Here is a 22,254-nt window from a genome sequence, read left to right as displayed (position 1 = left end):
TCGCTGCCGGATGGGATCGGATCCAGAGAGGGAAAGGAGGAGGAGGAGGAGGAGGAGGGCCGGGCGCCTTCTTTCTTTCCTTCCTTTCTTCCTTGCCTCCCTCCCTCTCCCTCCCTCCCTCCCTCCCTGAGGTGGGCGGAGCATCACAAAGAGGGGCGGAGTCTGGCCAGGGATGATTGATGGCTGCCAGGGAAGCTTCACCGCTTTAAGTCTTTTCTGGCTCAAGACTCCCGCTCCGCTCCGGGCCCACAACAAACTCCAACTCCCAGAATTCCATAGCCTTGAGCCAGAAAAGACTTAAAGCGGTGCCAAACCGGGTTATGTCTCCAGTATGGATGCAGGCTAAGCTTTGCTAGGGCTGCATCCACACTGCAGAAATAATCTAATTTGATACCCCTTTCACTGGCATGGCTCAGTGCTATGGGATTCTGGGAACTGCAGTTTAGGTCCCATCCACACTGCAGAACTAATCCGCTTGAAGTGCCCTGGCTCAATGCTAGAGAATTTTGGGAACTGTAGTTTTGAGACATTTGCCCTTCTCTGTTAAAAGAGCTCTGAGGTCACAACAAACTACAAATCCCAGGATTCCCTAGCACTGAGCCAAGGAGGTTAAAGCGGTCTCAAACTGGATTATTTCTGCAGTGTGTTCTAGACTTTAGTGAGGCATTTAGGCTGCCTCCACACTACAGAAATAACCTGTAACTGCTTCGGCTCAGCGCTATGGGATTCTGGGAACTGTGTGCCACAGACTTCCATAGCATTGAGCCGGCTCGCAATCCACTCTTAAAGCGTTGCTATTCCACTTTAACTGAAAGTTAAAGCCAATACTGTTCAGGGAAGCGTCCCAGACATCGCATGATGGTTATCTAATGTTACTTTAATTTGATTGTCTGCCTTATTTTATTGGACATTAACATGTACTAGTATGGATTATAATAGTGGCAATAACTGCTCTGGCTGCCTCCTGTTGCATTCTGGGATTTGCAGTTTAGGGGTGGGCATATAGAACATTAAGCCAGAGAGGTCTTGGGCCTCACTGAACTACAGACTCCAGGAGGCAGCTAGAGCAGTTAAAGCGGAATAGAAACGTGTGTGTGTGTGTGTGCGGAGCACGCACTAGGGTTGAGTGTGTGTGCAGAAGCACCACCCCTTCCTAGCCCTAGTACGCACTCTGCACGTACTTTAATGGCAGTCTGTAATCCACCATAGTTTCATTAGCCAGGTTTTTAAAAACCTGGATTTGTAGTTTTGTAAGATACTTAGCCTTCTTGAGGGGGAGAGAGGCCTTGCAATTTTTTGTATTGTATTGCAATTTTACTGTATACCGCTATGATCATTGCAGAATAGCGGTCTATAAATAAAAATTATTATTATTATTATTTAAGAGCGTAGTGCGGTAATCTCATCCGTCTCAAAGGGGCTGCAAGGTCCCTTTGCATGCTGCTCTCCCAGACTAAGAGGCCTATGTCTCTGGGTTCTAACCACAAAGGTAGAATCTTTCTCTTCCAAGCCAAAACCTTGCTTGTGGGTTGTGTGCGCATGTGCGTTTCGCATGCATTTATTCATTCAAAGCCTTTAGTATGAGGCATTCCAGGCGGCTTCCAAACGCCACAGCCGTGCATTACACTTGTCCCTCCATATTCGCAAGGGTTAGGGGCACAAGACCCCGCCTGTGAATATGGAAAAACCGCAAATACCGCTCCGGGCCCACAACAAACTCCGACTCCCAGAATTCCATAGCCTTGAGCCAGAAAGCGTTAAAGCGGTGCCAAACCGGGTTATCTCTCCAGTCTGGATGCAGTCTCTGATGCCCTCCTTTGCGGTTAAGACATCTGGTCACTCTGTGCTTCCCGCCTTTCCAACTCTTTTATTTTTCAAGCTGGTTAGTAAGGGAGTGCTTCTGAGCATGTGCAGAGGGCTCCTCCTAGCCTTTCATGCATTGCTTCTGTTACCTGACAGCTGGAAGGAGAAAGTTCTCACTACGCATGCGCGTTTGTTTATCCTGTTTATCCTCTGGCCACGTTTGCTTTCGTGGTGGGAAGAACGCGCATGCGCGCTGACTTCTCTCCCCTCTCCCTCAACAAGAAATCAAGAGAGCGAAAAGATTGAGAACAGTGAGCAATTACTGCGCATGCGTGGAAAACCCCGCTCTACGTAGCTGTAGGGATGACTGTACTACGCATGCGTAACAGACACCGCATAGTTTCAATTCATCTACGTGGGCGCGCTTCCCCCATTTAAGCGCATGCGCTTGAGGCCAACCAGGGCTAGAAATGGCCGCTGGGGGAGCAAGTGCGGTTTCCGCGCATGCGTTTTGAGAGCGGAAGGCGGTTCTGCGCACGCGCGCTCCACCCCCCCCCCCAGAATGACCCGGAAACGCTTTTCTTCTGCTTCCGGCCACTCAGTCCGTCAGGCGTCGAAGCGGAAGCGTGGAGACCATACGTCCGTCGCTATGTCAGGCGCGGCTTCTGGCTCGTCCGGCGCCGGAGGAGGCGCGAGCTCGGTGGGCTCCGTGGTGCGGCGGTTCCTGGCCGAGTACAGCAGCGGGACGCCGAGCCGCCTGAAGGTGCTGGACGCCTACCTGCTCTACGTCATGCTGACGGGCGCGCTGCAGTTCGGCTACTGCCTCGGCGTCGGCACGTTCCCCTTCAACTCCTTCCTCTCGGGCTTCATCTCCGCCGTGGGCAGCTTCATCCTGGGCGGTGAGAGTCAGGGCAGGAAGGGAGGGGAGGGGAGGTGGGGAAGGGCAGGGGGGCTGTGCGCACGCGCGGAGAGGCCCGCGGCGTCGCCATGGCAACGTCGAACGCTGCCTTTAAAAGGAGAGGGGAGTGCTTCCCTGTCGAAAGGGGCGGGGTTGACGCCTCTGTGTCCCCATGGTAACGGCCGATTTTGTGCGGGGTGGGTGGGTGGGGAGTGTTGCTTAGTGACCAGCTTTAACAGTTTTGTTGGGGCAGCTCATTAGAGACCAGGTGTTTTCTTCAAGTTCAGCTGATAGACCTCATTCATTCATTCATTTGAAGGGAAAATCAGGGAAGGCTGAAGCACTGCCATTTTCCAGACTTTGTACTTCTCCAGCGAGAGGAAAGGCTCACTCTGCCCTTTGATGGAGGAGGATCACAGAATCATAGAGTTGGAGGAGGCCCCAAAGGCCATCCAGCCCCATTCTGCCATGCAGGAACTCTCCATCAAAGCATCCCCACAGATGGACAGATGGATAACCTCTAGGATATATAAGTTTGTCCTCAGTCTAGGGCTTTGGCAGTATCTCTGCTGACTGTTGCCCAGTCTAATTGAGAGAAATTCTCATTCATTCATTCTTTCGCTTTATGTATTTATTTATTGTATTTATGCCCCACTTTTCAGCCCCAGAGGCTCTCAGAGCGGCTTACAAAGAGTTAATTAGACATTTCCCTGCCCTCAGGTTTAAATCTAAAGAAGACATGCTACAAAAGGAAAAGGGGATGGCGGTGGGGAAGGGGAAGGGGAGTGGGTCCAGTGGTTCTTCTCTCCCTCTGAGGCCTGGACCAAGGCTGATGGACTGGAGGGAGGGCCTTCTTCTTCAGGCTATTGCCCCCTTTCTTCTTGGGTGACAATCCTAGCGACCTCTCCAGCCATGCTAGCCAAGGCAAGGAGGAACGGAGGAGCGTTTGCGCATGCCTGCCCCATCCCTTCCCTTTTGCCTCAGAACCAGTCTTTGTCTTTCTTACCTAAAGAAGCTTTCCTCCTGGAGCTCCTTGCAGCATTTTCTGCTAAAAGGTGAGTATGGCAAGAGGTTTGGCCCCCTGAGAGGGGAGGGAGTGAGGAAAGAGGATGGGCAGAGTCCATTTGCTCTGCTCAAGGGCAAGACATGCTGGGTCTCTCACCTCGCAGCCTGGACAGATAGACGGATGGACAGCATGTTCCCCAAGCATCTCTCCATTCAGCCTCCCTCTGTCCTGTCCCAGAATGGTGTACAAAAGAAGTTTCGTGTAACCCTCATCCTCACAGTTCCCTGCTGCCCTTATTTCCCTCAGTGCCCCCCTGGAGCATTTGGGAAGGGATCATGTCCAGCAGATACTGCCGTTCTTTTCTCCCTCCAAGACTGGAACAGCAGCAGTTGGAATGGAGGGAGAGCCCACCTTCTGTTTCCAGGCCAGGCATGATGGAGCTCTGCCTGTCTTTCCTTTCCCTCTGAGGCCAAGGCAATGGCAGTTGGAATAGAATAATAATTATTATTTCTTAGCCACCTCTGCCCATGGATTGAGGCAGGGAATGACATCTGATCAACAAATACACAACATCAGTTAAAAACACACATCATTGTAATAGAACAAATAAGACATGTTGCTGTTGTTGTTGTTGTTGCTGTGTCATTTCCAACTTGTGGTGACCCTAAGGCTTGGGGTTTTCTTGACAAGATTTCTCATCAAACTACTTTCATGGGATTTTCTTGGAAAATTTTGTTCAGAGGGGCTTGCCATCGCCTTCCTCTGGGGCTGAGAGTTTGTGACTTGCCCAAAATCACTGCTGACCAGGGATTTGAACATATAGATCTAGTCATCTTCAGAATTATAAATAATGTTTCTGACACCCTAATGGCTATAGGTTTTCCCTGTCTTCAAACTCCAATCTGCTCCTTGTATTGAAGAGCCTGATGAAGCTTTTCTTTCAGTGGAACAGACTACATGGCCTGTCTCCTTCTTTCACTGTGTTGGGCAGTGCTCTTGACTCATCTTTAGCATGTGGCCAGTCTACTAAGATCCCTAGATCTTTGTTTGTGTGTATTCTTGTTAAACTAGGTGTCACCCATATTAAATTTGTGTTTTTCATTTTTCCTGCCTAAATATAGAACCTTGGAGTAACCTCTGTTGAAATTCTTTCCATTAACTGTGGCCCAGTTCTCCAATTTGTTATGGTAATTCAAATCTTGAGCTTTTCCTCTGAAGTATTAGCAACTTCTCCAACTTTAGAGTCATCTACAGATTTGATAAGCATGCTTTTTCCCCCATCATCCAGCTTGTTTAAAGATACACTAATCTATCTTCCCTACAGCACTAGTATGCAAAGCTGAGCTAAAATAATTGTGTTTAATTATACTTCTTGTTATGTTCATTGCATGTTTTCTCCAGCAATCTGTTACAATGTTTGCTTCTCCCCTTCTCTTTTTAGTTTGCTTGAGGATCCAGATCAACCCACAGAACAAAGCAGAATTTCAGGGAATCTCACCAGAACGAGCCTTCGCAGATTTTTTATTTGCTAGCACCATCCTACATTTGGTTGTTATCAATTTTGTGGGCTGATAAAAGAAGGCTTGAGGTATGTGTGCTTTGTTAAAATGAGGAAACACATTTTGAGGAATGAGAAGACTTGTTAGAATAGTAGCTACTGTGGTGTTTGGTGGTGGTTCTTTTTTCTGTATTAGCTTTTTTAGGATTTGGGGCCTTAAGTCCAAATGCTAGTCTCAGTTCATAGGCGACTTGCTTGTTGAAAGGTAAGTAGATATGCTAAGCATCCTTTAATTGTTACGTTATATGTGTGTGACCTCTTCTCCAAAGTCCTGTTATTATTAGCCCTGTTGAACTTCATCATACAGGGAAAACCAGCAAATAGTTTCATCATGCTGAGGAGTAAGAAAGGGAAGAGACTGAAATTGCCATATGATTGCCATTCTCTGGCAGAGTTTTATACACAGTTTCTTGTTGTCAGTCAATGCTTGTGTGTACAGTGTACATTCCTAGTCTTCTGGTATATCTTGGAAAGTTTAAGGACCGAACAGTATATGTGTGTGGTCTTAGCACAGGTTGGGGTTTCCAACTAACAAGGATTCATGTGTGGTTGAGGTAGAGCCTTGCTGTTATCTACTTAAAGTTTCAGTTAGTTTTTTGTTTTTGTTTTTTTTTTGGGGGGGGGAGGTGTTTTCTCAGATTTACATGGAAATTTAAATGTGCTACCATATGTTGATATAGTAAGAGGACATTCTACTTTAAAAGTAATCCTTGTTTTCTCTCTGTTTTTCCCCTTTCAGATTGTGTGCTTATCTTGTTCATTTTAAGACTGTTCAGCTAGTGACTGGGAGCCACATCATATGTCATGGATTAACCCTCTGATGGACAAAGGAATGAAATTTAAAAAGGTCCCCGAGATACATAGTAATTGCCTCGATTCTCAATAAACCTGTTTTGTTATATACCTTGTATTATGCTCCTCAGTGATGTGTAGTGAAGCTGAATTGGTGGAGTTTGGGATGCACTTACATGTTGTGTTGGAAATCCAGGTCAGGGGCCAAACCTAGCCCTTTGGAAATCACCAGATAGTCATGTCCCCTGCCCCATGACACCAGTCTTTGATGATTTCCCAGCTTTTATGCGATATTTCTGCCTCCATTTTAAAAGGTTAAAATATCTATCCTGAATTCTAGTTACTGGCATTAAGAGCTGGTATTTTTCATTCTACCCTCATGTCTTTGTCTCCAGCCACTGCTAGAGTACCCTCACTTGCCACTCTTAAACTCAATTTCACCCATCAGCTAAAAGAGAGTCCCCACCCTTTTTCATGTATCCTTCAAAGCCATGAATGCTTTCTTGGTAAATCCTTGAATGTTGTTCTGTCTGGCTAGAATGGAGAACAGATTTGAAGGAGGGTGGAGTCCAACATAACCATAGGTATGTATTTCAACCAAACTTGTGGGACTTTTCTTAAAACTTCCATATGCCTCAAATGACTAGACAGCCTAAACGTTGATCTCAACCAACACTCTGTTTCTCTTTTTATAGAGCTATTTATTTAAATTAAAATTTAAGCATTCTTGACATTCCCTTTCTCTGTGGCATTCACAGTTTGGTCCAGTAGTTCTGCTGGTCTGAGGCAAAATTGTGATAATCCTATTAACAAATTCTACAACAAGGATTCTCCTTGATGGTGGCAAAGAAAGTGATAATAGGGCTCTGCATAACAGCCTGGAGTTAAGTTTCACTCCCATGCAGCCAAACAAGCAACTATTCGTCTGTATCAGACTATCGTAGAGTTCCAGTTGATGCTAGTAGGCAGCCCTTATTCCTCAACAATCTTTGCTCCATTTCCTTCCTATGTTGCCTGGTAGTGCTGTCCTTTCTTTCCTTTTACTTTGATGCCATCTGGTGTCATCTTCTGAGAATTGCATAAGCAGGCCACTGTTTCATTGACTACTAATTTCAAGAAGTAGAATTGCCAGAAGTCTTTAAACTGTGTCAAGAATGCCAAGAAACAAATCAGATGTTTTGTTAGTTCACAGCTCCACTCACAACCATAGCCTTCCCCTTGCTGTGAAAATCTGAATCCAACAATCAAGAAGACCGCACCTTTACAGGATTTCTTGTTAATAGCAATAGTAATAGCAAGTACATTTCTATGCCGTTGTATAAGATCTTTTATACGACTGCATTCAAATCTCACATCACACTCTGACTCCTGAGCCAGTTTAAACAAGTAGGATGCCAAGTGGCACAGTCTTCAAAGTTATATGCTACCTCCAATAGGAAAACACAGAGTGGCATTGGAGAATAACATGCATAGTAGTTGCTGGCTTAGTTTTCCCCCAACATGCTAGGTTTCCATAATGAGAGGGGAAAAAGACCACATGAGTGCATGTAAGTAGTTGATTCCACAAAATCAATATTTGAGAATGCTGCGATTGCACTCAAAATATAGTGTGACCCAACTATGCAATTAACTGGTTTTTACAGATTACTTTTCACATTTAGGAAGCTAGTACCTGATGGTCTTCCTCTAGATAATCAAGGACATGTAAAAAGAAATATGTTCAAGCTGTACAAAGGGGTGGGTAGAAATTGTACCTCTTCCTATGTTGGACGCTTGTCATCCTAGATGCTGTGGCCAGTGGGGAGGTATGATTTAAATCTGACAGTATATGGATCACTGCTGATTCCTCGCCTTTTCTTTCCAGCCCTGTTCCTCAAGACAGATTAATTTTGGCTTTCACTTTAATATTTTTAAGTCCTTACATTGGTCAACATATGCTTGAAAATGTGTGAACTACTATTAGTAAAATCTATAGTCATAGGGCACTCCTAAAGATTTTTCATTATCAGTTGATACAGCTTCGTGGTCCTCTGGAATTTGCTATGTCCAGGACTATCAGATCTTTATGATGCAAAATAATTGATGCCAAATGAAAGGGTAGACTGCTGTATGATATAGCTGTCAGTTCTATTTAGCCTGTACAACAGAACAGAGTCTTATTTGGCAATAGGGTAGGACATATTTTCATGTTCTTATCCCTGTCAGGGCCAGCCCTACTATTAGAGTTAGACAAGTGACTCAAGCAACAGATACCAAAAGTGGCAGCCCTGTCATCCCACCCCCAAATGCCCTAACTTGGCTTTAGTTTTTTGTTTTCCCACTCTCAGCATTGAAATAAGTTTTAATAAGTCAGTATGATGCAATGGTTTGAGTGTTGGACTGTAACTGTAGAGGCCAGTGTTCAATTCCCCACTTGGGCATGAAACCCACTGGGTGACCTTGGGCAAGTCACATGCTCTCAGCCTCAGGAGAAGACAATGGCAAACCTCCTCTGAACAAATCTTGCCAGGAAAATCACGTGATAGGTTCGTCCTAGGGTTGCCATACATCAGAAACCATGTGAAGGCATGCAACAACAACAAGTTAGGTTCTCTACATGAAAGGAGTGGTAGCCAAAATGTCCTTTGCCACTAATATGCCTTGGTATAACTCTGTACCCGAGGATAACAGAAACAGAATCCTAGTTTAAAATTAATTTTCTGGTGCAACAGGAATTTTTCGAATGGTATAAAGATGGTCTTATCTGTAGAGAAATGTCCAGGATGTTCCATTGTTGGTGTTTCGTGCCTTCTCAGCCAGAAATGAAAGGACAGGAACAAGGTCCCATGTTCCTTAAAGCCTTTTACATCTTCCCCATGGTTGTGTGAACTCACCCAGGTAACCCCCCTGCTGTCCATAGTTTGCACCATAGTCTGGGCTAAGACCTTTTTCTGCCTGAGCAAAGGACAAGGTAGCATCCGCTCCCCCACTCTAGATACAGAAGCTGACTGGGCATTTAGTTGAATACTGGCAGTTGAATTACATCCTTCACCAGCCCTCGGGGATAGGGCATGTCATGTGCCCCACACATTTTTGCCTTCTAACTGAGAGAAAGGAGCAAGGTCTCAGAAGGAGCAGCCGTAGAAAGATGCTGCTGCCCTCTTTTTCATCTGCCAGCTTATTTGATTGTTTATTATTAATAATAATTTTTATTACACCCATCAATGTATAAAATCAGTACAAATTCCAACTGATATGTAACCTCACTAATCACATATATTGACATAACATTTTGACCTTTGATGAAAGTGGACAGAATATGTTTCTGATAATTGGGGGGGGGGGGAATTCAGCGGTGACTAGTAGCCTAGATTCATTTAAAGGTGTCATAGAAGGCCCGTTTGCCCTTATTCACATGCCCAGCTTGCCCACAACTTAGGCAGCCGCAGAGTTATTCTTAGGTCTTGCAGGCCTTTGGTGATGATATACTTAGCTATGTCCTATCCTCTAACACCCCGGATGCACCTGACATTTCTGTGGTCCTCCTCTCAGTCTAGGGCAGCACCTTCTACCTTGCGGTCTAACGTTCTCCCCACCTCCTTGTCCTTCCACATGAGCTGCGGCACGTGTCCCCTCTTTCAAACCCTCCATCTCTGTGCAAAACAAGCTTGTTTGCCAAAGGAAGCGGTTTCTGCGGGGTGAGCTTCAAACATTGACCCAGATCATCGCCTGCGCCTGTGACATCATGGAAGAGAGGTGGTTGGCTGCTTTGACCCATTTAAGGTTGACCTATTTTCCACTTCCTGCCTCACTTGTTTCTTCCGGCTTTTACCTAGTTTGGGGACAAAGGTGGAGAAGATATTTTTGAGAATTAAATGTAAATAAATATATTGTAACTGGCTGAGGGTGGAAAACACCTGTTTGAAGGAGGTTAAAAATAATCTTTCTGAAGATGGTGGTGTGACTCTTTCACTTTGATCTAGGATGGTTGGACTTCAAAGCTGCTACACCTCAATTAGCTTTGCAAAGGTTATTTGCAGTTACAGTATTTGCAGTTTGCACCCCAATATCCTAACTACAGTTCCTTGAAAAAATTAAGTCCAAGACAATTCAGTGAAGAGCAAATTGTGTAAAGGTGTTCTTTCTCTCCACAACTTGCTGTAAATCCCATTGAGTAGGAAAAAGCTAATTCAGGACCAGAATCGCAAAACTGATAAAAGCAAACCAAAAGTCCAGAAATAAAGAGTTAAATTTGTATATGCATGTATTATAAGTAGAATTTAAATGTCAAATTCCAGTAGATTTACACAAGCAATCTGTGACCCCTAAATGATGAATGCATAATCCATACCGTTTTGTAGCACTCAAGGCACAATAGATGTGAAGATCCATCCATTGGGCATGAATCTTTTTACTGAAGGAAGCTTCCCCATGGGTTGTGTCTCAACATGACTGCCTTTAGTGGCCAATATGATGTTGGAGATAGAGTGAAATGTATTTTTACTGCTCCGGATACAAACATGTTAATTCAGATTACAAGAAGAGTTATTCTGCCTAAACATTAGGAAGAACTTATTTATTGTAAGAGCTGTTGGACAGTGGAATCAGCGGAAGCTAGTGGACTCTCCTTTTTTGAAGGTCTTTAAAGAAGAGATTGGATGGTCATCTGTCAGGAATGCTTTTGTTATGTATTTCTACATGACAGGAGATTGGACTAGATTACCCTTATGTTCTCGCTTAATTCTGTGATTTTATAAACATCCTTTTGATCCTAATTCTTCCCACCAGCCAGGCAGGGTCAAACACATTGGTGTCAAATTTCTCGTGTACGAATAAAAGTGCCTCTTACCCTTATGGCTATTGACTTTTAGAATTTGCTATATATGTAAATAATATCTATAATTAAAATTAATATATAAATAACTATACACACACAAACTATCTCTCTCTCTACACACACACACACACACACACACACACAGTTGGCCCTCCACACTTGTGGATTTGATTATTTGCAGGTATGATTAATCTAGGAATCTCTAGGTTTTCCAGCGCAACTCTGTTAGAAATTGACTGTAGAGTTATGCTGGGGAACCTAGAGGTTCCTAGAGAAAAACTTCTTTAGGCATTTGTAAGTCTTCCAGCATGATTCTGTGATCAATTTCTGACAGATGCTGACCCATAGACTTGCAGTTTTTCCACATTCCTGGGGGTTCTTCACCCCTAACCCCAGCAAATGTGGAAGGACCACTGTATAGTGTTTGTGTGCTTAGTTATTTTCTATCCCTATATGTTCCAGTGAGATCTGTGGGGCTTACTTCTGAGTCAACATGTACAGTATTTAACTGAAAGGACAATAATGGAGGCAGAGGCAGCTTTATCATGAGACAGAGTGTGGCAGGTGCCCTAGGAAGCATGTGTGATGAGGAACATGTCCTGTCACCAGTGCTGAAGAAGGATCAGTCTAATCAGCATTTGTCCATGCTGTGGATATAGGATACCACCTTATCCTTTTGTTTTCTCGCAAGAAAATGGCTTTGGTATACCTTAAGAAAGATCCTTGATGTAATGGAAGGTGATTCCTATGCATTTAATTAATGATTGAGAGAAAAATTAAGTCTCTCCCAATGGTATCTGTTCCTTGCTAAGGTGATCCTACCCAAATAACCTCTACTAAAAATAAAGAAGTCCTAACACTGTTTGAGTGTGGTCATTTCCCATCTGTGAAATGGTAGGCACAGAGGAAATAATCTGCTTAGAAATCCCAGAACCAAGCGGAACAAGACAACTTGTGTGTATGTTCCTTGAAGTTGCTGGTTGACTTATACAGTTGTCCCTCCATATTCGCTAGGGTTAGGGGAACAAGACCTCCATGAATATGGAAAAACTGCAAATAACAAAAACACTGTTTTTACCTGAGAGGACACCTCTCTAGGAATCTCTAGGTCCTCCAGGGCAACTCTGTGGTCAATGTACAACATACACTGACCATAGAATGGTACTGGAGTAGCTGCAAATGGTCTTTCAGTGCAACTTTTAGTTAAAGGTGACCACAGAGTTGCACTGCAGGACCTAGACAGTCCTAGAGAGAACATATTAATGAAATCCGTGAATAATCAAATCCACAAATATCAAAGCCGCAAATATGGAGGGATGACTGGACTTGAGCTATACTTTTAGGTGCCAGAAGCTAATGAGCTCATGGATTTCTGCTCCTTGACAATCTACATTACAGGGTCATGAAAACAAATCTAGTATGGAATCACAAGACTATAGAGTTGGGGAGACTAATCCAACTTGCAGCTTAATAAAGGAAATTCAGACCTAGAGCATCCTCTGTAAAAAGGTGGCAAGGTCTCAGTCTACAGAGGTTTTTCTTCTCTTTTTTGTCTAGATCTCTGAGATCTACTATTAGAGACAGCTCAGAAGAATAGGTAGATCTCAGAGATCTAGCCAAAAGAAGAAGAAAAACATTCTGTAGGCTGAGGCCTTACCACCTCTTTACAGACCAACACAAGTGGCATGTTTGCATTTTGGAGCTCTTTGAAGAATAGGAGTGGGGGAACATATGGAATTCTAGAGGCTGACCTTCAACTTCCATCCCGGCCTCGGAGGTAGAGAAGAACTGCTGGACCTCATCCCCTTCCCCACCACCACTCCCTTCTCCTTTTGTGTCGTGTCTTTTTAGATTGTAAGCCTGAGGGCAGGGAACTGTCTAATTAAAAGATTGTATGTACAGCGCTGTGTAAATTTACAGCGCTTTATAAATAAAAGTTAATAATAATCATCATCATACCCACCATAGCAAAGGTGAAGGATCATAAAAACTGTGGTCAAACATATGGAGAGCTATGCTTTTTGCTTTCCTGCTCAAACTTGTTACAAAAAAATAATAACCCACATATCTTTCTCTGTGTGGGTTAATTTAATGAGCACAAGTTCCACCCTCAGGATAACCGTCCAGATGGATGCAGATTTGCTTAATATTTGGTGCAAATCCGCTGGAATCAATAAGCCTTATACAAATCATGATCCAACTAAGAGGTCATAGCGATTTCCATGTTTCTGCTCTACGTATGGCTAAAGGCAGATCCAACCCTTAGGCCATAGTGGGAATTGTGTAACTCTGAATGTTGCACTGCAAGCTCCATCAGCCATAGACAGCATGGCCAATGGTGGGGAATGTTGGAACTTGTAGACCAACAACATCTGGAGGACCACATCATTTCCAACCCTATTTTAGGCTACAACAATATGTATTCATTTAAAAATAAAACCCACTGAACTCAGCAAGACTTACATGAGTAGGTATTGAAAGGGATATGTCTTTTCTTTGTGGACACTGGTGGAAAAGAGAGGCATCATAAACTGATGTTCTTAGTCATTTGATGTTCTGATTTAAGACATTCTTAGTCATTAAATATTGTACTCAGTCCCGGTTCTTAGCTGTTTTCTGCAAAGTGAAACTGAAACCTTTTTCTTCTACTACTCAGGTCTCTAGGAACCCTGTGATAGGATGGGGAATCATTTCAGGCAAGCCTCTGCATGTTCTTTGGGACCCCTCCATCCACCCATTTCAGTGCTTAGTTCTGAACTCTGGGAATTCCTTATCTTGAAAAAATATCTGAAGAAAAATTGCCACAAGTCTGACACAAAATGTGACAGTAAATGTTGCCCAGATGCAACTCCACAATTTTTATTATTATTTTATTTATTTATATCTCTCCTTTCCCAATATAATAGGGACTCAGTGGTGCAACACGTAAAAGCATTGGTGTGGTCTCAAAGTCCAAAGATGGTGATATATCTTCATTGCAGAGTAAGCCCTGCTAGTCTACACACCTTTCCAGCCTTTCCCCTCCTTTCTCCCACTCTCTTTTCGTGTTGTGTCTTTTAGCTTGAAGGCAGGAGACAATGACAAAAGCAACCAACTCAAGAATATGAATATACACATCTTTTTTAATACTGAGTAAAATACAAGAAACTTTGGTAGGTAATAATCAGAAGGTAGCATGATAAAATAGAATAAAGGAGGATTCCAGTTTGCCAATTCCACTTCCATCCCTGCTTGGAATGCAACAAGGAGAAATTCAGAAGGTGAAGTTTTCCCTTTCCAGAATAAGATACAGTCTCTGTAGCTGGCATAGAAATGTAGGAATGATGTAGCATGGTTCTTTCCAATCAAGTACAAGTGCTGTTCTTTATGTTTGTTCCCAGGTGGATGGGTATCTTCCAGGGGTTTCTTCTTTTCAGCATCCTAGATACAGTCACCATTTTTTTTCTTTCATCATCAACCTGGGATAAAAGAGAGATGGGGTTATCATCACTGTAGAAGAATTAGAAACATTTTGCACTGAAAGCACTGACAGTTTCAGAAACATCCAGAATCAAAGATATACGAATACTCTGTTGAGGGTTGGCATTCGTCAGAAGAATCAGGGATCCCTTTCAGCATGGATGAGGAACACCCCCGATACCCACCAACCAGCATCTGATGGCCACATTCATTTGAGAGTTAACCTGTTAAGGATAAGCCAGCAGCAAGGGTGTTGCTGTTTTAGTTTTAAGCATGTAGCAGGGACAAAGATGGTATAGTTGGGAACAATAGTGCAGTTGTGGGGAGTGCAGCTGGAAAGTTGATAGATGTGCAATGGAGGCAGAAGGGGGGAATTCGATTCATGCTGTGCATTGAGGATAGATTGTTGGAATGGATATTTATAACAGTATGAACATTTGAACACCCTTGTAAAATCTTTAGAAGTTTGTAAGGGGTATTGTGAACCAAAAAGAAAAGCACAATGACTGACAGTACAGGTTGGGTGAGGCAGCAGGATCAGATGGATAGTTTTGTTGTTGAATTAAGAAAACTTTATAAGTGAAATGGCACCGTATAGTACAGTTGGCCAAAACATCTCACAGATACCATGACCAGAGCATGGTCACTTTCCCACCCACCTACCCACTTGCACATCATTTTACCATCTCTGACTGATGAAGAAGTTTGTAATGCTTCTAAAGCTAGTGTGATGTATTTTGTGCCTTTTGTTGGCCTCATAAAGGTATCACCCAGTGATGTAGATTCAAGTTAATTGACTCAGATTCAAGTTAAGTTGCTCCAGTGACTTGACTTGGACTCGACTTGGCAATAAATGATGCATTGACTTGACTAAGAACTTGTATATTTTTAGCGACCAACTTACTGGCAAGACCTGCCCCCAGAGCGTGATGCATGTTTCTCAGAGAGAAACAGAAAATGTGTTAGACGAGTGGCTTGAGGTGGAAGGATCCTTCTAAAGTGTTTTAAAAGCTTTAGAAGTCTTCTCTAATATGTAGCTGGAGTACAGCCACCAAGTAGACCACAATCCCTGCCTCAGGCCCATTGCTTAATGCATCTGCTGTTCCTCTCCAAGAAACGCACCTCCCTTTTTTCTGTTAAAAGTTGGCTCCCAGGCTTGAAAGTATCTTGTAAGGACCTGAGACTCGACTTCAGACCTAAGGTAGAGACTTAAGTCCTGACGTGAAACATGGAGTAAAAGACTTGAATACATCATTGGTATCATGTCAGGATGGATTTGGGATTTTGCTGGGTGGGTGGTATGGCCAGCATAGTTACTCCTATGAATCAAATCTGAGTAATTTTAACTCTTCCTTCATAGCATCAGAAAACTAGGGGTTGTTTACTCCAAACCCTTGCCAATGTGGGAATCCACAGCTAAAGGATCTGTGAAAGATGGCCATCAGAGCTCTGTTAAAAACATATTGTCTGAAGGAGACCACACCGCCTTCTGGAGCAGTTGAAGAGTCAGGATGTCCTTCTTAATGTTTATTTGAAATCCTCTTCCCAGTCCTGTAGTATGAAGAATTACTTCACTCCTGCCTCTATCAAATTCACTTTTCACTAAGGAGTTTATCATACGGGAGGAATTTCTCTTAACTTCAAATGAAAAGAAAGTGGGGCTAGAATGCATTCACGTGAATTTGCTAGTTCGGCGAATTTATGTGAATTCTAATTGCGTTTGAACTGACTTCCCAGTGCCCAAAAATAGCTTGCCATTGCCCAGAATTGCGTGTGGTAGTCTATCACACAATAACGTGAAACCCCATGATTGCGTTTGGATTGCCATTGGATTATACTTCCAATTTCCCTTGTCTGATAAACTCCTCAGACTTGGTATGGAGGATCACTCCTAAATCCCAGCTCTATTTCAATCCTGTCTGTGATCAATGGGAAATGACCTCCTGCCCAAATCACCTCAGTCATACTCAACATTATTTAAGAAATCTGCCCCTACCCAAGCAGCTCAGTGCTTACCTCGCCTGGACCACAAGCGGAAAGTGAGCAGGAGGTTGAAGGCCACACTTTTGAGGAAAACAACTCTCAGTCCCAGCACCGTCAGAGAAAGGAGGTTTAGTCTTATTCCTATGCAAGCAAGAGCATTTGTTTTATTGCAGATTACTTGGACAAAGTCACTGGAAAGGTTTTGCTGTCATTTTTAACAAGCCCTAATTTCCAAAGTTCAAAACTTTCCTTTTTAACAGTAATTCATTCCATGTCACATTACAGCATTTATCAAGTAGCCCACTGCCATTACTTTGTACATAATAATGAAAACAAGAAATCCATCACATTACTTTTTAAGGTGGCCATAATTGCAGTATGTTAGACTTGGTTGACTGAAGGAACATGAACTTCCCAATGTTTTCAATTCAAGTTTCAGCACACAACCAAATCCTCACTCCAGAGATGCTCTACCATCTTAAAATGTACTCAGTAGAACTAACAATATGACAGCTGATGGATGCCTATAAGCATGGAGATTTGCATTCCAGTGACAGCATGTGACAGGTCATTCGCTCAAATGCACTGCTTTTTATCCTAGCCGCACATACCTGTTTCAAAAGCTCCATTGTCCCCACTCTCTGCTATACAGGTGCCAGGATCATCTGGAGAAAGAAGAAAGAGAAGAGATGGTGATGATGATGGATGACATCAAAGATAAATTCTGATACAGAAACGTTTTCAGTATTTTATTGTTCTTTTATCCCATGATGGCTTCATTGAATGCAGAATGAAATAGATGCCCAAACCATGGGATCTCTGTTAGCTCTCATTGTGACATCTGTGTTATTGTTCATGCATAAATTCAAGGCATTTTCAAATTATGGCAAATCTATCACAGGTTTTTCAGGGGTTCAGAGTATATGCTTCAACCAAGGTCACCAACTGAGTTTTCATGGCCAAGTGGGGAATTGCCCCCAGATGTCCAGCTGTAGTCCAATGCTCAAGTCACTGCAGCACATTGGTGTAACAAAGAAGCAGCTCGGTCTCCCATTTTAAATAGCCTGAGATTCCAGGAATGCTTAAGTTGAGTACTGATGCTAAGTCTGCCTGTTTCAACTATACTGTTATTCATGAGTTGGGAGCCCAGGCAGCCAGAAAAGCAATGAGAGTGAACTCTCAGAAACAGAAACAGATTAAGCTGACAAATGGCAAAGAAGCCTCAGTCTTCAGTCTAAGGGGTTACTCAGACATTGTTTTTTTAGCACAACTATGAGAAAAATCCCACTCACGCATTCCAATTTTGTTGTTCACACTGGTTTTTCTTATCAGAACTGCATCTCTGCAAGTTCTGTTGCTCACATGTGTCAGAACTCCCAATAAAGATGGAGTCAATGATGCAGATGTACGCAAAACACATGCAAGGCATGCAAAGTTTTATCCCGGTTTATCCCGGGTCTATTCACATGGGTTATTCACACATCCAACAATGCGAATCTTTTAAGAAAACTCTGGGGGGAAACTCGAGATCAATTATCCCAGGTTAAGTGGGATTTTTGGAAGTTCCCTTTTAAAACTTAATCAGATGCATTCAAAATGCATGTGAACAACAAAGATTCCATCCACATTCTACCAGGATTGTTTTCACTGTCTGAATAACCCTAAGAGGAAGGGGTGAGGAGCCATGCGTGTTTTATAGGGGATGGAGCTAGTTTTTGGGCTGAGTGCAAATATTCTCTTCATCGTTTTACCTGCTGTGTCTGATTCAAATTTTTGTCCATTTTTGTCTGAAGCAGCACAATGAAAATTGTCATCCTTGTCACCCCAGAGAACGATGCCAAGGCTGCCAGTTCCCTTCTCAGCATCCTCTTCTTTGACGACAACCACCGAACCATTGACCTCCACCTCCTTCTCCCCTTCCTTGCTCTTTACTTTGAGTGGATTGGGAAAATAGTCAGTGAAGAGGCAGGCAGCTTTGTCTTTCTTTTCTCCGACAGCAGAAGCACCTGGCCTCAGTTCATAGATGGAAGGAGGAGAATCCTCAACATCTGTAGAAGGAAAGGATGGGAAGTTATCCACAGTATCCTGTAGCAAGATAACAGGAACCTATCCACAACATCATGTAACAACTGATATTTATGCCAATAACATACCAATAATATTGGTGCCCAGCTTGCACTGGGAGCCATATATGGATTTTTAGTCACTGGCAACAATTATGCTCTTATCAGCATCTCTATCATTTACTTATCAGAGGTTAAGAGACAAGGCCAGATTCAGGGTCCTTTCACATCATGCAGTTATCATACTATGATTCCACCTTGTCTATTTCTATCATAGGAATCCAAAATTCTCAGCTATGTGGATGGCTGAGATAGTCAGACCTTTGCTTTCAGATGGTTCAATGTACTCAAACTTCATTTTATGCATAAAACTATTAACAATATTGTGTATAAAATTACTTTCATGCTATGTATATAAGAGAGACAGTGGGATGTACTGGTTTGAGTGCTGGGACCGTGGTGCCAAGCGGCCTCCTCCTCCTCCTCGCTTGGGAGGAAGCCTTGGCCTCCTCTCAGGCCGAGAAGGGGCACGGGGGCCGCTTGGCATCGCGGTGATCGCCGCGGTGCCAAGCGGCCTCCTCCTCCTCCCGGCTTGGGAGGAAGCCTCGGCCTCCTCTCAGGCCAGGAAGGGGCGCGGGGGCCGCTTGGCATCGCGGCGATCGCCGCGGTGCCAAGCGGCCTCCTCCTCCTCCCCGGCCTCGTGGAGGCCTTGGAGGACCCCGCGATTGGAGGACCGTGGAGAGCGCTCCCAGGCCTCAGCGAGGCCTTGGAGGACCCCGCGGCGCATGCGGGGGTGGAGGTGGCCGCGGGTGGTGCCGTCCCGGTCTTGGCGCCAAACCAGACCGGGACCTGGATGGCACCGCCCAAAGCAGGATTGCCCCGCCTACAAGCGAGATATGGCATCCCTACCCTAGGGTCGCCATAAGTAAAAAATTACTTCAAGGCACACAACAACAATAACAAACAACACCACGACAAACAGCTATGTATATAAGTTGCATACAAAACTTAAATGAATTGCATGTTTAGACCTGAGTCCTTTTGCAAAATGGCTCCAGTTTGCTCCCTTGAACTCCTGCTCATTGCGACCAAGAGTTTTGTTCTTTTGAAACTGAAAACCCAATTTCTCAGAAACAGCCACAAAATTCACACCTCCCTGTGTGCTATTGCACACTGTTGTTTTGCTATGACTGTACATTCAAGGCTTCAGCAGTAGCATCACTCCCCACATTTCCTGCTCTGCTCTTCACTATGATTCTGTGAAAAGATGTTCATCTCTCAAGAGACTGAAATAAAAGAAAACTGCACCATTTTTGTTCCACCAAGACTTAATAGCAGGGCCTTGCCTACTCTGAGTAAGAGAAGAATCAAACCTTGTTGCCAGAAGATCCCAGTTTCACTGTCAAGAGATGCTAAATACTACAGCCTTTAACGTACTGTTGATGTTAAACAATGCACCTCTTCCCAAACCTATTTAAAAGATGAATTACCACTCCTGGGGAGACTGACCATGCATCTACATGGTAGAAATAAAACAGTTTGACACCACTTAATCTTCCATGGCACCATCCTACAGCATTCTGGGATTTGTAGTTTTGTGAGGCACCAGCCCTCTTGGGTAGAGAAGGCTAAAGACCTTGAAAAGCTATAAATCACAGGACTCCATAGGAAGGAGCAACAGCACATAAAGTGATGTCAAACTGCATTATTTCTACAGTGTTGATGCACCCTTAGGCTGCATCTACACTGCCGAATTAATGCGGTTTGACACCACTTTAACTGCCATGGCTCAATGTGTGGGAATTATATAGTACTTTTTTGGACAATGTCTCATTGGCCTAGGGATTCTGGGAGCTGCAGTCCCCCCAAAAAACTTTTAGGAAGTCATTATTATTATAGTAAGTATTCTGGGGTAAAATCCTCTTGAATGGACAAGCAAGAATTATTGATTTAACAAAAGACTTCCTCCTAGCTGAGAAGAAAACTGTTAGAACTGGTTGGTTGCTATGAATCAACACAATAGACTAGGTTTTTGGTCTCACTTTGGGGTGTCACTCCTGGGACTGTCATGAATTGAGGCTATGCTTCAACATTTCCTAGTACGCCATGGTTCACAGCAACCCTTTGAGAAAGGTATGGGTCATATAGCAAGTATGATGGTTGTGCATGGATTCCTTGGTCCATGGATGATGCTATGAATTATTCCACACTATGCCACATTTATTCCAAAGGTGACACACAAAAAAGAGAAGAAATTGGGGGGGGGGGGAATACTAGTACACAATAAAGGAACAAGAAGACAGCTTACTTGGAAACACACAGAGCTTTGTTCCAGTTCCAAAGTTCAAGTGTCTAGCCCCCACTGTGTCCACACACCAGTATGCACCATTACAAATACTTGCCTCCTTGGATTAGCTTTTATAAAAGTGTGACAGTGGGTACATCTATACTGTAGAAATAAGGCAGTTTTGACACCATTTGAACTGTCATGGTTCCATCCTACAGAAATCTGGGATCTGTAGTTTTGTGAGGCACCAGCACTCTGGCAAAGAGGGCTAAAGACTTTTTAAAACTAGAAATCTCAGGAGTCTATAGGATGGAGGTATAGCACTTAAAGTGGTGTCAAACTGCATTATTTTCCACTCTAGATGCACCCAGGGAAAGGCAGTTTTGTATATTTTTAAAAGTATACAAAAATTTAGGGCTGGGATTGCAAACTGTGTAGACCCATGCACTTGAGAAAACACATGCATATGGGGATTTCCCCCTTTCCTCTGCAGCATTTTAGATCTATTAAAGGTTGCTCATAAGCATCTCCCAGTTCTCAGAAGAAAGATGGCTGTTGGTGATGTTGAAAAAACCTTGACGTCTGTTGAACTGTGGTGTAGCAGAGCTGTCCCTTCTCACAATGTCTGTTTCCCTCAGATATGAACAATAATATATTTATTAAATATATTATAAGGTTAGACTAGGAAATTTAAAAGAGTGGGTTAGTCGACAGACTAGTAAGGGATTTAAAGTCTGCATGAGGTTTGGTGCTGGCAGTCTGGGAAAGCAAGTGTTGAAAGGACAGGAGATTGAGAGGAGGAGGACTGGGAAGAAGAAAAGTAGGATGGAAGAAATTGATGGGCTAGGGAGGGGTTTAAAACCAGGATGAGGCATGGCAATGGAAAGATGGGAAAGATGAGTGTTGGAAGGACAGGAGATTGCTAATAGTAAATAAATGGAATGGTCCATAAATGGAATTACCATCTCAAAGCAACAAAATTCCAAGCATTTCAAAATTTGGTCATTGTAGGGAGCTTGAATTCCCTTCCAAGGAAAAAGAATGTACGGACTGACAATTGTGATACATAGGAGGTATCTATAAGTCTGTATGATCAGAAAACAACATTATAAATTCCCACCAAAAATACAGTTAGGGAAATTTTCAGAAATGCCTTAAATTAGTGTCTTAAACACCAGTATAAACAGAAATGCCAGCTCACCTGGGATAATGACAAGTTTGGTCCCACTTCCAAATGTGACTTTGACTGCACTTATATAAACACTGTGGGGAATTACTTTACAAAATGGTGGTTCAGCGAGAGGTGACATGCTCTGTTTGCACTATGTGGAAAAATATTTGAACATTCATGGCAGCTGCTATCACATTGCAGAATTAATGCATTTTGACATTGCTTTATTTGTCATGATTCCATCCTATGGTATCCTGGGATTTGTAGTTTGTTGTGGCACCAGAGCTCTCTGACAGAAAAACCTAAATATCTCACAAAACTACCAATCTCAGAATTCCACCACATGGAGCCATGGCAGTTAAAGTGATGTCAAACTGAATTTTGCAATGTAGATGCAAAATGTTTCATAATAGATTTA

General features: G+C 43.3%; 2 protein-coding genes across 2 annotated transcripts in view; one reads left to right on the top strand and one right to left on the bottom strand.

The window, feature by feature from the left end:
* Positions 1–2,385: 2,385 nt before the first annotated feature.
* Positions 2,386–6,173, top strand: LOC149304138 (dolichyl-diphosphooligosaccharide--protein glycosyltransferase subunit DAD1). The gene is made up of 3 exons (XM_089480323.1): positions 2,386–2,702; positions 5,149–5,295; positions 6,005–6,173. Exons 1-2 carry the CDS (start codon positions 2,453–2,455, stop codon positions 5,277–5,279), a joined length of 381 nt encoding a protein of 126 aa, XP_089336449.1. The 5' UTR covers positions 2,386–2,452; the 3' UTR covers positions 5,280–5,295; positions 6,005–6,173.
* Positions 6,174–13,977: 7,804 nt separating this feature from the next.
* The window catches only part of LOC149304136 (T cell receptor alpha chain MC.7.G5-like), a 134,543-nt gene continuing 126,266 nt past the window's right edge, over positions 13,978–22,254 (bottom strand). Inside the window, exons 5-8 of the mRNA XM_089479683.1 lie at positions 18,067–18,363; positions 16,927–16,980; positions 16,349–16,456; positions 13,978–14,331 (exon numbers count right to left, since the gene is read on the bottom strand). Of these exons, the coding sequence (XP_089335809.1) occupies positions 14,327–14,331; positions 16,349–16,456; positions 16,927–16,980; positions 18,067–18,363 (464 nt within the window). The 3' untranslated portion in view covers positions 13,978–14,326. The remainder of the gene's footprint in view (positions 14,332–16,348; positions 16,457–16,926; positions 16,981–18,066; positions 18,364–22,254) is intronic.

This window comes from Sceloporus occidentalis, unplaced genomic scaffold (genome assembly GCF_023333645.1).
Source record: "Sceloporus occidentalis isolate IW3139 unplaced genomic scaffold, rSceOcc1.0.p SCAF_14, whole genome shotgun sequence".
Taxonomy (NCBI): domain Eukaryota; kingdom Metazoa; phylum Chordata; class Lepidosauria; order Squamata; family Phrynosomatidae; genus Sceloporus; species Sceloporus occidentalis.
This window is presented reverse-complemented; position numbering and strand designations above follow the sequence as displayed.